At 43.5% G+C, this 18,173-nt stretch overlaps 1 protein-coding gene and 1 long non-coding RNA gene across 2 annotated transcripts; both read left to right on the plus strand.

The window, feature by feature from the left end:
* The first annotated feature begins 11,525 nt into the window (after nucleotides 1-11,525).
* On the plus strand, nucleotides 11,526-12,007 carry LOC131480124 (cytochrome c oxidase subunit 5B, mitochondrial-like). The gene has a single exon (XM_058662578.1). It carries the CDS (start codon nucleotides 11,546-11,548, stop codon nucleotides 11,933-11,935), a length of 390 nt encoding a protein of 129 aa, XP_058518561.1. The 5' UTR covers nucleotides 11,526-11,545; the 3' UTR covers nucleotides 11,936-12,007.
* Nucleotides 12,008-13,933: 1,926 nt separating this feature from the next.
* On the plus strand, nucleotides 13,934-15,364 carry LOC131480125 (uncharacterized). Its single transcript, XR_009245264.1, has 4 exons — nucleotides 13,934-13,991; nucleotides 14,123-14,146; nucleotides 14,854-14,994; nucleotides 15,276-15,364. It is a non-coding gene; the product is annotated as an uncharacterized LOC131480125 (long non-coding RNA).
* Nucleotides 15,365-18,173: the final 2,809 nt, after the last annotated feature.

The raw sequence follows: 18,173 nt of genomic DNA on the forward strand, positions 1-18,173 counted from the left end.
ATGTATACTTATGTATTTAATGTGTTTTCCAGATATCAAATATCTAAGGTTCAATATTTTAGTTTTTTTTTTTCTCTCTCAGTTTGCTTGTGTGAAACCTGGTCTGTTTAATCCACACATTGTTTTTGGTTATGGCTCTGTTTCTTTTATTCTATAATTTTCAGCTTTATCTTTTCCCTTATAGTTTGTTGAAGGAACCAGGTTGTTGATCTTTTAGTTTTCTGTAATCTGGACTTTGCTGATTTAAAAAAAAAAAACTTTTATTAATATAAAAAGAACAGATTTGATAGGTAGAGTTCTATCATGACCATACTCTGTCCCCCTATTTCCTCTGATTATTTCTAAGTGGTGTAATTCAGCATAGTTTCTCTACGGTCTCATAGCAACACACCTGTCTTCCATCTGCTCTCATGATTAGGTGTAGTTGTCTTGTTAACCCATTATCGTTTTTACTTATGAATTCAAATAATGACTTGGAAGTGGTCATATTGTCATGCTTAAGTTAGCCACTCCTTTATAACATTTTTGCTGTCTCATTCCTTTGTTGATATTTCCAGACACCTTCAGTTGTGTTTCTCGCATATCTAATTATATCTTGTCAGTGTCATTTTCAGTTTTTCTCTCTTTAAAGTCTTTCCGGCATGCAAGAATAGTATCATATAGAGAATAGCAAAAGGAAAATGAGCTACTTCGTTTTGACCCAGCTGCTCTCTTGTCAGCTTTCTTGTTTGTCCTCTCTTGCCTGTTCTAAGTGCTTGTCTACCTCTTCAATCCCTGCATCATGGATTATACCCTCACCCGCAGGGCCAAACTGTGCTCTGAAAGACAACCAATGATCACAACAGTCACCGCCAGTCATCCTGCCCAGGCTGCAGCCTCTTTATTATCTAGATGTTTGTTAATTCAGTAAATAGTTATTGGAACACTCTTGTTAGGGAATGTGACATATGTCATGATTTGATAACAAGACACAGTGCCAACCTAGTTTGACAGATGTTGACATTGATCCAATGACTACAGAATATTGTAAAATTATAATTGTGTTTGTTGTTAAGGAGAAGCAATATTTAAGTGAAAAAATCTAATAATAGATTTGATTAGCCATAATTGTATGCATTTATGGTTACAGTAGAATACATATTCACAATGTTTGCTGATATAATCAGAATAATAAACATTTCTCCTGTTTGATATACCTTATGGTTGAGCCTTGGCGATCTTCTAGTTGCTCATAAAATCTATGATAGGTTATTATCAACTATGGTGACTTCTTATTTTGTAGCAATCTAACATTTATTTGTTTTTATTCATTATCCAAACTCCCTAATGCCACATTTCCCCTTCCATACTCTAGTCATTATTCTATGCTCAGTGTGAATTTTTTGGCTTCCACATCTGAGGGGGAACATGCAATATTTGTCTTCCTATGATTTCATGTAATATTGAAGGGTAAGAAAGTAAAAGAATGTGGAGGGTAGGTGATGGAACTCTCATTAACTGAACTGGACTGTCCTCATCTTTCTTCTGCCTTTCAACTGTTGTTATTCCCCAAGAACTGATTTTTAAGAATTTCATAGTTTTGCAGAACATAATCATTGATTACATTATTGGTTTTGTAATTATTTCAGATCCACATTTTGAACCCCTACCTCTCCCCTGAGTTTCCAAAATCAATTCCCACTGCGAGCTAAGATTTCCACATGGATATGGACACCTTCTCATCTTTCCAAATGTGCCGTAACTTAAATACCATAGCTCTCCCCCCACCACTTCCAGATTTATCTAGTGATTCCTCTATTTCAACTCATGTTATTTCCCAAGGCTCACAAAGACTTAGGAAATTGGTTTTTAAATTCATCCTCTGTATCTAATAGTCATTAAACTCTGTTGGTTGTCCTCAAGTACCTTTTTACTACACATTACTAGGTTAGCCTGAATTATTTCATTTTTGGGTCTTTTTCAATAACATATTTAATAACATGGGAGGAGTGGCTGGCAAAAGACAAAAGTACAACAAATTTAGCTGGCTTTTATTTGTAATTCTGGAAACAGGCAACTCCACATTCGATAAAATTGCAAGTGCCGAAAGAAGAAGGCTGGCTGTAGAGGCAGCAAAACGTTGAAGAAAGCAGACAGGGACTAATGGGTTGTTTCGAAGCTGATTGCCACACAAGGTTGAGTTCAGCAAACAGTGTGTGCTTCAGCCAGCTGGGTCCCTTCTGACTGACTCTACTTTTGGAATACCTTCTTCACTTGAGTTTTGTGACATGGGCAAGTTACTTAGCCTCTCTGTGACTCTTTTTTTTTTCCCAGTTAAAAATAGGCATGATAATTGGGATATTACAACTTGTAGTTTGCTACATACAGACAGCTTTGAAAAGTTGACAGGAAATTTGCGTTATTTCCATTTTCCATGAACTTTTGTAGCCCATTCATATTTGGGCTTTTGTCCTGTTTCCTGGCACATAATTTTAAATCTTTGGGCACGATCAATGTCTTGAAGACTAGTAAGATGACTGGTGGCTGGCAGCCCCTATGCAACCTCGTGATCTAGAAAGATCAAAGCATAGTTAGAGATTTGGAACTTTCAGCCTTACTCTCTGTTCTCTAAGAAGGAAGTGGAGTTGATCACCGATCATCAGTTCAATCAGTCCATTAAGTCTGACTATTCAATCAGTCATTTCAGTCAGATCTGTGAAACGAAGACTGCACAGAAACCCCAAAGGGCAGGATTCGAGAAGTTTTGAGATAACCGAACACATGGTGGTACTCGGGTCGTGTTTCCAGAGACAGCATGGAAGTTCTGTGCTCCTTCCCATATCCCTTGCTCTTTATATACGATTCACTCATTTATTTATTTATTTGAAAGAGAGAGAAAAATATATATAGAGAGATCTTTCCTAATGGCCTCAACAGTTAGAGCTGGACTGTTCTGAAACCAGGAGTCAGGAGTTTCATCTGCTTCTCGCATGTGACTGCTGGGGTCCAAGCACTTAGGTAATCCTCTGCTGCTTTCCCATGCATATTATCAGGGAGTTGGATTGGAAGTGGAGCAGCTGGGGCTCAAACTGGTGCCCATATGGGATGCCAGCACCACAGGCAGCAGCTTTATCCCTCTACACTACAGTATCATCCCCAGCTGTGGCGAAGCCCAACCAGCCTGCACTTATTCTGGCTCATGCATGTATTGTGGGTGGATACAGTCACTTAGCCCAGCCTGACTCTCCCCTTATCCAGCTCACATGCAGGTCAAAGGAGTTTGTAGCTCTATTCAGCCTGATGTGCACCCAGTCCCAGCTCTCATGCTCACCAGCAGGAGCAGTGGTCCACTAAGGGATTCTCCACAGCTCTCTTCAAGGCTCGCCCCACTCCGGGGCCTTACTTGTGGTGCTGGGTGCTGCCACCCAGTCTAGCATGGCCTGTCTCACCTTGGTATTCTCTGGCAGGTGTTACAGCCTGGCTCAGCCTGATCTGGCTCTAGTCACAGCTCATGCTGGTGGGTGCTACAGCCTAGCCCAGCCCAACCAGGCCCCAGTCCAGGCACTAATGTGAACTGTTTGGTATTGTGGCCCAACCAGCCTGTCCTGTACCCTGTCCTGGTTCTCACATCTGCCAGTGGGTGCTATGAACTGGCCCAGCCCCGCCTGCCCCCAGACCTTAGGCAAATATATTCCAATGTATAGTGTAGCCTTGCCTGGTCTGGGTTGTTCCCAGCCTTAGTTCCCAGCAGGGACTGCATTCTGAAAGAGGAGCTCCCTAAGGTCTCTCAGGTCACTTCCCAGCCACAGATGTCACAAACACCAATGGGTTTGGGCCTGGCAGCGTGGCCTAGTGGCTAAAGTCCTCACCTTGAACGCGCCGGGATCCCATATGGGCGTTGGTTCTATTTTCGGCAGCTCCGCTTCCCATCCAGCCCCCTGCTTGTGGTCTGGGAAAGCAGTTGAGGATGGCCCAATGCTTTTGGACCCTGCACCCGTGTGGGAGACCTGGAGGAAGTTCCTGGCTCCTGGCTCCAGATCGGCATAGCACTAGCCATTGCGCTCACTTGGGGAGTGAATCATGAGAGTCAGTAACTGAGGTGGCCAAGTCCTGCAACATGTACTCCTGGATTAAACCACATGTCTGTGTGATTCTCCCTGAGGTTTGGGATTGAGAACAGTAGTTTGGTTGGGGAGTCCTCACCTGGGAGGTTCTCAGACCTGATTCTTGTGTGCACTGGCTGGTATAGCAGCCTAGCCCAGCCTCACCCCTGCGAATACAATGCTTCTTTCACCTCTTCCACCCAAACGTGAATGTTGGCATTCCTCCAGATTTAGCTGTAGATTTTTTTTTTTTATTTTTTAAAGCTAAATTTTCCCTTTGGGGAAATATTGTGGCATTAAGTTGCCTCTTATGATGTATGCCTATACATTCAGGGTTTGTGTCCTCTCTGTTCTACTTTCTATCCAACACCTTGCTGATGTGTTTGGAAAAGCAGTGGAAAATGCCCCAACTGCTTAGGTCCCTGCAGCAACACAGGAAACCCAGATGGAGGTCCAGGCTCCTGGTTTTGGTCTGGCTCAGCCCTGGTTGTTGACATCATTCAGTGAGCCAGTGGGTGGCAGTCTGTCTCTCTCCCTCTCTCTGTGACTCTGCCTTTCAAGCAAATAATTCTAAAACAATTCTTTCCCTAAAGTGTATTTTTATCCTCATGTGTATACTATCAGATGGCATCTAGATTCTAATATTTGACTTTGATGTATTTTTATATTTCAACCCGACTTATCTCTGGAGCTACATAATCAAGTAATTGCTGCCTGGTTTTCAAAAGTAATATTTTATTTAACATCTCATTAAACTCTCTGGTATAATTTAGTCTAAATTGAACTCCAATCTCCCTTTTGTTTGCCACCCCTCCAATATGCCTCAGGCAGGTTTCCCCATGGTCCACTGATTGTGTTTACTAGAAGCCTGGGAATCTTGCGTGTTAACCTCTCTCTCCATCCTGGTAGATGAAGCATGATGCATACAAACAGTGTTACACGTTGCAGCCTGGACCACAGCACCCACCTCCCAGCAGTGTGTCCCTGTCTCTGCTTTCTCTAATAAGTTCTCCCCACAGCAATGGAAGTACACCATATTCTCCTTTTTTTTTTCTTAACTAAGCTCCAACGTTTACTGTTCTTTATTCCACCTGCTACCTCCTTGCCAGGCTGTTTGGCCCTTGCTTTCAGATCTTTCACGTGTATTAATTCCTCTTTCTGTTAATATTGTAATTCCCAGAGAGCTATCCTCTGGCTATCCCATAATTGCTTTTTTTTTCTTTGACAATTTCAATTTGATTTTTTTATTATACATTTTATGCCTGGCCGCTGGTGGCACTCCAATCGTATCTGGCCACTGCAACACTGCTCAGCCATCTCTGCTGCTTCCCCGTGCCCACTGGTCTCAGATGTCCCTCTGCCTTAGGCCTGTCCTCTCCTGTTTCCCGGGATTGCGCCCTTTCTGCTTCAGCCTGACTAATGATTCTCCATCTGGTTAAACCTGTCCTCACCCTATTCCACTATCTTTTCTCTCCTCAAGTAATCCATTACTCACTTGCACAAACATGAAATGAGAGTAGGAACCAGGCCTATCGCACCCGTAGTTGTTCCCCCAGTTTCTAGGGTGGTGTCTGCTTTGAGAGGTGGGATGCATAAGTGTTTACTGAACGAATGAAGGCTCTGCTTTGCTGCTGAAACGAACCTGCCAGTGAGCTCACTCTGTGGCAATCACAGTATTGTCCAGCAGATGGCGCCAGAGAAAGCATTTCAGGGATGGATGTGCTGGAGGTTGTCCATCCGGGCGCTGCAGGGTGATTCCTGCACTGGACCCTCAAATGTTAGCTTTGTGAAGTAGTGGCGTTAATGCTGAAAAGATCAGTTACCGCGAATGTATGTGAGTTGACTTTTTTCTTCCATTCTTGTATTTTTAAAAAAAATTTATTTAGATTTATTGGAAAGTCAGATACACAGAGAGCAGGAGAGACAGAGAAGGACATATTCCGTCCGATGATTCACTCCCCAAATTTCCGTGACAACTGGAGCTGAGCCGATCTAAAGTCAGGAGCCAGGAGCTTCTTTCAGGTCTCCCACGTGGGTGCAGGGTCCCAAGGCTTTTGGTCATCCTCGACTGCTTTCTCAGGCCATAAACAGGGAGCTGGATGGGAAAGGGAGCAAGTGGGATCTGAACCGGCACCCATATGGGATCCTGGCGCGTTCAAGGCGAGGACTTTTTAGCTGCTAGGCTACTGCATCGGACCCTCCTTTCTGTATTATTTAAAATCTACAGCAGTTATTTTATGTATAAAATTAAGCATAAAATTAAGTACTTGGGTTCTCCCCACCCCTCCCCAAACCCTCCCACCATGTGGATTCCTCCACCTTGTTGCATAACCACAGCTCAAGTTCAGTTGAGATTCCCCCATTGCAAGCGTATACCAAACATAGAGTCCAGCATCTTATTGTCCAGTCAAGTTCAACGGCTTCTTAGGTATACCCTCTCTGGTCTGAAGACAGAGCCAGCAGAGTATCATCCCGATCAATTAAAAGCTCCAACATACCATCAGGAAAAATTTACATCATTATGGAATTAATTGACATAGTAATGAGTAACCAATATGTTAAAAGTAAATGCGAGTTCCCAGCCACCTTCTGTGACCACCTCATTGACATTTCAATTTTAGTTTATACACAACATATAACATTCATAACATAACATGTTATACATAATATCGTATCATCTTAAATTAAGGCAAACATGTGGTATTTAACCTTTTGGGATTGGCTCATTTCCCTTAGCATTATGGTTTACAGTTTGGCCCATTTGGCCACAAAGAACTGCATTTTGTTTTTTTTAATAGCGGAGTAGTATTCCATGGAGTAGATGAACCATAGCTTTCTTATCCAGTCCTCTGCTGATGGGCATTTTGGCTGCTTCCATGTTTTTGCAATTACTGATTGTGCTGCTGTGAGCATAGGAGTGCATGTTGGTTTCTCATAAAACAATTGTTCTGGATATATTCCTAGGAGTGCTATTGCCGGATCATATGGTATGTTGAATTTGAGTTGTTTGAATGTTCTCCATACTGATTTCCATAGAGGCTGTACCAGCCTGCAGCCCCACCAGCAGTGGAGTAGGGTTCCCTTTTCCCCGCAACCTCGCCAACAAGTGTTGTTGGTGCTTTTAGGAATGTTCATTTTTAAAATCAATTTGCAGGGCCCGGTGGCGTGGCCTAGCGGCTAAAGTCCTCGTCTTGAACACGCCGGGATCCCACATGGGCACCGGTTCTAATCCCGGCGGCTCCACTTCCCATCCATCTCCCTGCTTGTGGCCTGGGAAAGCAGTCGAGGACGGCCCAAAGCTTTGGGACCCTGCACCCGCGTGGGAGACCTGGAAGAGGTTCCAGGTTCCCGGCATTGGATTGGGGCGCACCGGCCCGTTGCGGCTCAGTTGGGGAGTGAATCATCGGACGGAAGATCTTCCTCTCTGTCTCTCCTCCTCTCTGTATATCTGGCTTTCCAATAATAATAAATCTTTAAAGAAAAATATAAAATCAATTTGCGGGCTCGGTGGCGTGGCCTAGCGGCTAAAGTCCTTGTCTTGAACGTGCCGAGATCCCATGTGGGCACCGGTTCTATTCCTGGCAGCTCCATTTCGCATCCAGCTCCCTGCTTGTGGCCTGGGAAAGCAGTCAAGGGCGGCCCAAAGCTTTGGGACTCTGCACCCATGGGAGACCTGGAAGAGGTTCCTGGTTCCTGGCTTCGGATCAGCATAGCACCAGCCGTTGCGGTCACTTAGGGGGAGTGAATCATTGGATGGAAGATCTTCCTCTCTGTCTCTCCTCCTCTCTGTATATCCGACTTTCCAATAAAAATAAAATAAATCTTTAAAAAATCAATTTGCACATTTAGAGACACTTTGAGAAGCACTGTCTGTTGGATTTCCATCTTAGCTGAGAACAGGGTGTGAAGTTTGGCAAAAATCTGGGTAAACTGACTTCAAATGACAGTACATGTGAGTGATTGTGTTAGGTAGCTATTGGTTACTTTAACTAAAGTAAGAAAGGCTATTAGGAGGGAAGACTATTTTGTGTGTGTTTTTTTTTTTAAAGATTTATTCATTTTATTACAGCCAGATATACACAGAGGAGGAGAGACAGAGAGGAAGATCTTCCGTCCGATGATTCACTCCCCAACTGAGCTGCAACGGGCCGGTGCGCGCCAATCCGAAGCCGGGAACCTGGAACCTCTTCCAAGTCTCCCACGCGGGTGCAGGGTCCCAATGCATTGGGCCGTCCTCGACTGCTTTCCCAGACCACAAGCAGGGAGCTAGATGGGAAGTGGAGCTGCCGGGATTAGAACCGGTGCCCATATGGGATCCCGGGGCTTTCAAGGCGAGGACTTTAGCCGCTAGGCCACGCCACCTGGCCCTATTTTGTGTTTTTAATGATGTATTTATCTGAAAGGTTGATTAACAGAAAGAGGAGAGGGAAAGAGAGGGAAAAGGCAGAGATCCTTCATCCTCTGGGTCACTCCCCAAATGCCTGCAAGGCCAAGGTCACTGAAATCCAGGAGCCAACAACTTCATTTTGGTTTTCCATGGGGATGCAGGAACACAAGTCTTGGGACCATTACCTGTTGCCTCCAAGGTGTATCAAGAGAGAGCAGGACCAGAAAGGCCATATAGGTAGAAAAGAGTCGTACTTTTACTGCTGCATGCATCTGTTGCTAGTAATAACACCACAGTGGGTTGTGCAGGTATTTGAGAGTAATTGCATTCAGGCTAATGGCTCTCTCTCAGTTCCTCTGAAGTGCAGTCTCCACTGTCCCATAAAAAGGCACCTCTGAGTCTCCTCTTTCCTTCTCCCAGAAGCAGACTCACTTTCTCCCTAGCAGTGTATATTCTGATATATAAAATTTCATGGGCCATTTCCCCCGAAGTGAATGGCTTAGGCAGACATAGGGTCTATGCCTAAGGAGAAGGTCCTCTAAAGCTTAGGGCAGGACAATAGGGACAGCTGGGTGCTGAAGGTCTTAAACGCTGCCATGCCACACCAAACAGGTTTGGTTCTCTTCTTGCACTGAGATAGTCTGGGGGCAAAGAGTGTTGGTGTGCCAAGCCTCTCCTTTTAAAGATCATCACCCATCATTGTGGCGTAGATGTCTTTCCTTAACCTTACTGTTTATTCCAGGGGAAAATGGTATGCATACACTCTTGTATATACACAAGGTTACCAGTCTCTAAACACTGATTTTCAAGTTTTTAGAGAAAAATCAAGAAGGGAAACTTTAATTTGAATACCATATGATCTGTACCAGTTTCTGCTATGCATAAGGACAGCATTGCTTCTTACTACACATGGTGAAAAGAAGTCCTATTTTGTTCACTCTCTTCCTTACAAAGCATGTCCACTGGTCTCAGTTATATAGAAAATTGTAGCCAACACTCCTTTGTCAAGCAATAGTGCTTTTGATGTGTGATAAACCCTTATGGTTTATAAAGATCAGATCTGAAAAAAAGATCAGATCTGGAATAAATTATTAAACTTATTTTTTTCAAAAATGAATATTTCTAACTGTGGTCTTTGAAGGAATAGAGGGAGCAAAATGGTTCTTTACTCTTCAATGGAAAACCAGAAAGTTAGGCATGAGTAGCTGCTGTGACTCCCAGTTTAATGATGATCAAACCATCTTTTCTTAAGCAGAATGTCAGAAAGGGTGGGAACACGTTGTAATGAAGGAAATGGTGGCCCGAACGTCACCTTCTTTGGCTGTGGTGAAGCAGGAAAGAACTCATCAACCCACCCTTGTGGTACTGGGTTCAGCTGGAAGAAGCACATGATTATGTAGAGAGAACAGAGTTGTCTAGAAAAGAAGATCAGGAAAAGAGAGGTAGGGAAGATGAACTAGAGGTTGTCATCAAATCATGAAATGAAATGAAATGTGGGAGGATGAGCAGAAAAGGGGTGGTGTTACCAAATGTCCTCATGCAGGATTTAAGACTTATGTCTCTTTCTGACCAGGCTGTTCTATGACTTGGGTGCCCTTTACCAATTAATTGCAGTGGGGAGAGTTAAACAGTTGCCTTTCTATCCTCCCCGCAAAAGGGACATGTGAGGTTCTTGGCAGAATGTGCCTGGGTGTCAGATCTCGGAAACCAGGCTTGGTCTGGGAATACGTGCCCTTCTAATACTTCCGGATCAGTCTTTATAAGTATTATTGTGAGAAAATTACTTGTGCCTAGGAGCTTGGAATCCAGAAAGGTATTCAGGAACCAACCCTCTCAGCAGAGCCCCTTCCTGGGATTCCCACAGTCCTCTGATGTCTTAGTCCTTCTGAACTGCACAGGCCTAACTCACCCTATCTCAGCTGAGTTCCTTGCTGTTCACCTGTCTGGGAGGAGCCGGTCCGTTCTGAATCAGTGCCTCTGGCTTCAGAGGTCATTTGGAAGGAACTGTTCTTGTTCTCCTGCCCATTCCAACCCACAACTCCAATCAAAGCTTTGGTGGTGATTATCTTCTCAGGCCACATGACTTCATTTTCTTCCTATGCCAAAGTGTTATTTGTAGGACCTGATCCGTTGCCTCATCAGGAAGGGAACCTCTATGAGTGGCCTCTGTTAAACAACCACATGTGAGAATTTCTCTGGTTGCAGTGGCTGTATGGCTCTCAAGAATTTCAGTACCAAATCTTTGATTATCTTATCCTGTATATCCTTGGGCCTTTGCACAGGGAGCACAGCTGAAGGGACACTTAGTTCATTATTATTTGGGGAAACGAAACGATGATTCTTACACAATTTTATTTCATGCAATGAATTTTTCTTTTTCCCGTGTGGCATTGCAGTAAATCTATGTGAATTGACAGTCAATACTATCAGTTTCATGGGTAAGTAATATGAGACTTTTTTCCCGCCAAGGCAAGCCAGAACATGCAGGAATCACACCCAGGATGCTGTGACTTCCCAGTTCCTCTTCTCCAGTCTGACATGTCAATGTCCCAGCAATCTGCAGCCGGGGAGGGAAGTGGAGGACATCAATGGGAACAGCAGACATGGAAAATATCTTGAAAATTGTGATTTGGGGACAGCTTGCAGGAATCTCTCAATCCTGTACTTGTTACTGCCAAATATGGCAGCTTGTGCTATAGTAAGGGTCTAGAGGCAGGAGCCTGCTGGAATATTTCAAGGGTTAAGGGACTGTGGGAGAGGCCTCCTTGGAAGCAGAGGTCCCTGACTCAATTGAATCAGAATTTCTGATGAGTTCTGGTGAAGAAGATGGTTGTTGTTTTTTTGGGCTTTCCCACAATTAATATTATTGCTTTTTATCAAATTCACTAAATCAAGTTCTTGTGCTGAGCATGGAGCAGGAACTGAACTGTGGAAGCAGAGTGAGGGATTTGGAATCTGTCTGTGGATTTCATCTCTAAATTCTTCTTCTTTCACACTTCCGTGCCTTGAGCAACACAGTCCCTCTGCCTTCACATTGTTAAGACATTTCAGAGTGGCGCTGTGTGTCGCGGGCTTGATGGCTTCAAGGTTACTTCGGGGAGCTGGGGCACTCGCTGCCCAGGCCCTGAGGGCCCGTGCACCCCACGGGGCGGCTGCCGTGCGCTCCATGGCTTCTGGAGGGGGTGTCCCGACCGATGAGGAGCAGGCCACCGGGCTGGAGCGGGAGATCATGATGACCGCGCGGAAGGGCCTGGACCCGTATAACTTGTTACCCCCAAAGGCAGCTTCTGGCACCAAGGAAGACCCTAATTTAGTCCCTTCCATCACCAACAAGCGGATAGTGGGCTGCATCTGTGAAGAGGACAACAGTGCTGTCATCTGGTTCTGGCTGCACAAAGGCGAGGCCCAGCGATGCCCTAGCTGTGGAACCCACTATAAGCTGGTGCCTCACCAGTTGGCCCACTGAGTCCCTGCACTAACTGAATCAAAATGTGCTGTAAAGTTTCTTCTTCCAATAAAGGTTAGCCATTGTGTTGGCGCCTCCTCCCACAAAAAAAAAAAAAAAAAAAGACATTTCAAATTAGTCTTACTTTGGTTGCAAAAATACCCAGCACTTCTAAGTCTGGAAAACTTCAAGGGCAATGAAGAGGTGGGAAAATAGAACTTGGTCAGGAACTGACTTGAGTTGATCTTGTAAGAGATGAACAGCCAAGTGTTCAGGCAGATAGGGAAGTTGCAACTGGACTTCAGTTAAATCTGTGATGGTCTTTGTGTTTACCTGTTCCATAACAGAGGCTCAGAGAGATTGAACAAACTGCTTGAAGTTACAAAGTTCAAACCAGAGGATAGCATCATTGCACTTCTACCCCAGGGCAGTGGAGAGTATCTTTATAGTCAGGATTATGCAAGGGATTATACTAGGATGTGCTAAGTGCTAATCTCGGAAGGTGAATACACTTGGATAAACAGATTCATCTTTCCCCAGTACAGGGCAAGATGCCATTGTCCTGGCCTGATGCAAGGTTGAAGGCAGGCGTCTCACCCTATGAGGTTGAAACTCAAGGACCATTAGATTAAAGACTTTTGCACAATTCCCCTGTTCTTCACAGTTTATTAGTATCTAATCATGCTGTGCATTTTCCTATCAAATATTCACAAGGCATTCAGATTGTGAGGGAAGAGAGTGCACATAAGCCAGAAAAGCTGCAGTATCACAAATTGTGTTAAGTATATGGAGAAAAATTGAGCAGGAAAGTATGGTCAGGGAATTCTGTTCTGGTGTAGAGATAAAGACAAGGAGTTGACCTATGGAGCAGCTGGCTACTGATAGTAGAAAAAGCGATGGCATCTTTGGGAACAATTAAGGGAAAAGCAGGGAACTGACGTGGAGCTCTTTTGTAGTCATTGCTAACTTCTGCTGCCTATTCTCTTTCCCGTGGTCAATGTAAATGTATCTATTCTTTCCTCGCTACAAGAGTTAAGTGTCTCTGTCTTGCGTAATTCAAAGTGTGTTTTCTTTGAAAAAAAAAATCATTGACTAGGGTTGGCATTGTGGCACAGCAAGTTAACAGGCTGTACTGGAACCCTGGTTTGAGTCTCAGCTTCTGTGCTTCTGATTCAGTCACCTGCTAACATGCCCAAGAAGAGAGCAGAAAATATACTAGTTACTTGTACTCCTGTCAAACACATGGGAGATCCAAGTGGAATTCCAGGCTCCTGGCACTATTGTGGCCATCTGGAGTGAGTTGTCAGATGTAAGATATCTCTGCTTCTCTCTCTTGCAGCCATGTGGGGAGTGAGCTGGTGGATGGAAGAGCTTTCTCCCACTCTATATTCTTCTCTGCATAAATCTGCCTTTCCAGTAAGAATAAATAAAACTTTTTTTAATTCAATGAATAAAGCATACCAGAAGCTAAGAGGATCACCTTACTCCCTTTTCTCTTGGCTGTCCTAATCACTTATTAGAGAGGGACTAAGCATTCAGATGTAGCAGTACAGCTGGGTGCTCTGGCTTTAGGCCACATGCTGTTCAGGATGTTGTCTGCTGGAGAGCACACCAAAGTGAGTATCCAGGGTGGTGGTGGGACCTGAAATGAACCAAATATTCACTCACAGGTTCTTGGTGACCCCAGATCTATTATGCTTGAAAGGATGTCATGTGGATGTAGATTTGGACACATTTGTAAAGACTTCACAACTAGGAACATGACCCAAGAGAAGAAGAGAAAGATAGCACACTATCATGGATTAATCATTGTCATTAATAAAATGAAATGAAGTGTCTGAGTGGACTGAGTTCTAGTAGATGGAGAAATTCGCAGACAGGATGTACCTGCTTCTGAGAATGTTTTGGAGAGGATTAGGTGCTTTGATCTGAAATTTATGACTGACTTCAGGGGGATGCCTGAGGGCAGGTGATGGGAATAAATATAGCTGGAACCTACTGCTGGGAACCTTCTCAAGAATGGGCTCCAACATGTTCCAATTGTTTCTTCTGGGCATATCCATAATGCTCTTCATGGGTGAGGAGAGGGAAGCAGGAATGGATGATGAGAGAATGTATGGGGGGGGGGGGAAGAAAGCAATTTCTTCACATGGCTTTTAGGGCTGTGTAAAATTATTGATAGAGATATTTTTTTTCTTCTTTTTACAGGAGCCAGAGTCCTGACATTTGAATGTATGGTGTAGTTGACTCATAATTCTGGATAAATAATGCCACTATGAGAGAGGTTATGCTTTGGTTTTTAAAATATTCTCTTTGTTCGCTGATTACACTCCGCCCTCCTCACTCATTCCTCTAGGGTCTTCTTTCTACAGCTATACTTGACGGGGGGGAGGGTCCTTGATTCATTGTTGGGAGTTGTTGGTCACGGCTATCATCAGTCAAGGGAACCCTGACAGAGTTTCAGAGTAGTTCCCACTTCCCTTTTGGGAGGTCTATGGCACTGCAGAACATGTATTTATAGGTGGGATAGCCTTCTGCAAGAAGAATACTTTCCCTAGAGCTGTCTGTAAAGCTTTTCCTCTTTCGGGCCCGGCGGCGTGGCCTAGCGGCTAAAGTCCTCGCCTTGAAAGCCCCGGGATCCCATATGGGCGCCGGTTCTAATCCCGGCAGCTCCACTTCCCATCTAGCTCCCTGCTTGTGGCCTGGGAAAGCAGTCGAGGACGGCCCAAAGCTTTGGGACCCTGCACCCACGTGGGAGACCTGGAAGAGGTTCCAGGTTCCTGGCATCGGATCGGCGTGCACCGGCCGTTGTGGCTCACTTGGGGAGTGAAACATCGGACGGAAGATCTTCCTCTCTGTCTCTCCTCCTCTGTGTATATCTGGCTGTAATAAAATGAATAAATCTTTAAAAAAAAAAAAAGCTTTTCCTCTTTCTTCAGGGGTTCGGTTTTGCAATCATTGTGATCATTTTAATGGAGTCAGTTGTCTTGGGGGCATGAAATCCTGCTGGAAGTTTAATTTGTATTTGACAAACAAGAGTTGTGCCACAAATCACTATTATTATAATGATCGTTACACAGGTAAGCAGGATTACAGAGAGACACAAAGTACCACCACTGGTGCCCACGATACTTGAGAGGAAGCATGGGATAATGGAAGAAGTGGAGAAAGCAGGATTCCCCAGACACAGACTTGGGCATGGGACTACATGGGAGGTAGATGTCTTTGGTTGTGGCTACAGACACATAGATGAGACATAGACACGGCTTTGAGGTTCATTTCTGATGAAATTCTGACAGGTCTTTCCTAGGAAGCTATGAAGATGAAACAAAATGGTCACATTTGCTTTTTGTTTCTTTAGGTCTGTACCTATTTCGTTATACAACACTGACTTGCAAGCCTTGTGAAGCAGGAATGTTCCAGGTGTTCCATGACCTGTTGAGAGAAACCTATTACTACAGCAATGGAAACAGGTGTAATCTTGACATTTCCAAACTAGTCAAGCCAGTGGAACAAGACTATGAACAAGAAGCAGAAACTGAAGATTTTCAGATTGTATCTCTTTGTAGTCTTGCTCTTTCCTTACCCAAATGCGAAATTACAATCTTAGATTTTGTAGTCTAAGGCCTAGACTCTATTCCCATCTCTATTCCAGTAGATCTGTCTACAGAAACTCAGTCTTTCTAGTGTGTGTGCACCCAATAGGGAAAGGTAAGTCATAGGTCACAGAAACCCAGTTGTGCCTCTCAGCTGGATTCTCTAGTCTTTCCTATGTGGTGCTTTTTGACAAACCTACCCTTAATTTCTTTTTTTTTTCTTTTAATTATTTATTGTTTTACTTCATTAATTACATTGTATTATGTGACACAGTTACATAGGTACTTGGGTTCTCCCCACCCCTCCCCAAACCCTCCCACCATGGTGGATTCCTCCGCCTTGTTGCATAACCACAGCTCAAGTTCAGTTGAGATTCCCCCATTGCAAGCGTATACCAAACATAGAGTCCAGAATCTTATTGTCCAGTCAAGTTCAACGGCTTCTTAGGTATACCCTCTCTGGTCTGAAGACAGAGCCAGCAGAGTATCATCCCAGTCAATTGAAAGCTCCAACATACCATCAGCAAAAATTTACATCATTATGGAATTAATTGACATAGTAATGAGTAACCAATATGTTAAAAGTAAATGCGAGTTCCCAGCCACCTTCTGTGACCACCTCATTGACGTTTCAATTTTAGTTTATACACAACATATAACATTCATAACATAACATGTTATACATAATATCATATCATCTTAAATTAAGGCAAACATGTGGTATTTAACCTTTTGGGATTGGCTCATTTCCCTTAGCATTATGGTTTACAGTTTGGCCCATTTGGCCACAAAGAATTGCATTTTGTTTTTTTTAACAGCGGAGTAGTATTCCATGGAGTAGATGAACCATAGCTTTCTTATCCAATCCTCTGTTGATGGGCATTTTGGTTGCTTCCATGTTTTTGCAATTACTGATTGTGCTGCTGTGAGCATAGGAGTGCATGTTGGTTTCTCATAAAACAAGTGTTCCGGATATATTCCTAGGAGTGCTATTGCTGGATCATACGGTATGTTGAATTTGAGTTGTTTGAATATTCTCCATACTGATTTCCGTAGAGGCTGTACCAGTCTGCAGCCCCACCAGCAGTGGAGTAGGGATCCCTTTTCCCCGCAACCTCGCCAACAAGTGTTGTTGGTGCTTTTATTCATGTGGGCCAGTCTTACTGGCGTTAGGTGGTACCTCATTGATGTTTTAATTTGGATTTCCCTTATTGCCAGGGAACTTGAGCATTTTTTCATATGTTTATTTGCCATTTGGGTTTGTTCCTTTGTGAAGTGTTTGCCCATTTCCCGTGCCCATTTCTTGAGTGGCTTGTTTGTTTTGACATTTTGGTTGTTTTGTAGCTCTTTGTATATTCTGGAGATCAGCCCTCTATCACCTATGTCGTGTGCGAAGATCTTCTCCCATTCTGTGGGTTGCCTTTTTACTTTGTTGATTGTTTCTCTAGCTGTACAGAAGCTTCTTAGTTTGATGAGGTCCCAATTGTTTATTTTGGTCTTGATTTCTACTGCATTTGGGGTCTTTTTTAGGAAGTGAGGGCCTACCCCTAAGTGTTGCAGTGTGTTTCCAACATTTTCTTCCAAAAGTTTGAAGGTTTCTGGATGTAGGTTTAGATCTGTTATCCATTTAGATCTGATCTTAGTGTATGGTGAGAGATGTAGATCTATTTTTTTGTTTCTGCAGGCTATTAACCAGTTGTCCCAACAGCATTTATTGAACAGACCTTCCCATTTGCCTGGATTGTCGTTTGTCTTTTTGTCAAAGATTACTTGGCTGTATCTGTGTGGGTTTCCTTCTGGTGTTTCTATTCTGCTCCATTGATCTTCCTCTCTATCTTTGTGCCAGTACCACGCTGTTTTGATAACCACTGCCCTATAGTATGTCCAGAGTTCCGGAACTGTGATTCCCCCTGCTAACTTCCTGTTCTTCAGGATGGTTCTAGCTATCCGTGGTTTTTTGTGCTTCCAGATGAACCTTTGGATCATTGTTTCCAGTTCCATGAAGAATGTTTTGGGCAATTTGATTGGGATTGCGTTGAATGTATATATTGCTTTTGGCAGTATAGACATTTTAATGATATTGATTTTACCTATCCAGGAGCATGGGATGTTACTTCATCTTTTGAGGTCTTGTTCAATTTCTTTTTTAAGTAGTTTGTAGTTTTCTTCAAATAAGTCTCCTACATTTTTGGTTAGATTTATTCCCAGATATTTCATACTTTTCTCTGTTATTTTGAATGGTATCTTGCTGGTTAAGTCTTTTTCCATCTTGTGGCTGTTCGCATACACTATGGCTGTTGATTTTTGTTCATTAATTTTGTACCCTGCCACTCTGCCAAACTCTCGTACAAGTTCTAGCAGTCTCTGTATTGAGTCTCTTGGCTCTTCCACATAAAGAATCATATCATCTGCATATAGTGAGAGTTTGACTTCTTCGTTTCCCATTTGGATTCCTCTTATTTCTTTTTCTTGTCTTATGGCCTCAGTGAGTACCTCTAGGACTATGTTGAATAGTAGCGGAGAAAGTGGACATCCCTGTCTTGTTCCAGATCTCAGTGGGAAGGGTTCCAGCTTTTCTCCATTCAGTATGATACTGGCGTTGGGCTTTTCATATATGGCTTTAATTATGTTGTGGATTTTTCCATCTATGCCTACCTTGGTTA

Source organism: Ochotona princeps, chromosome 4 (assembly GCF_030435755.1).
Source record: "Ochotona princeps isolate mOchPri1 chromosome 4, mOchPri1.hap1, whole genome shotgun sequence".
NCBI classification, from domain to species: domain Eukaryota; kingdom Metazoa; phylum Chordata; class Mammalia; order Lagomorpha; family Ochotonidae; genus Ochotona; species Ochotona princeps.

Coding starts and splice junctions, on each gene's coding strand:
- LOC131480124 (XM_058662578.1), top strand. CDS start 11,546: ATGGCTTCAAGGTTACTTCGGGGAGCTGGGGCACTCGCTGCCCAGGCC.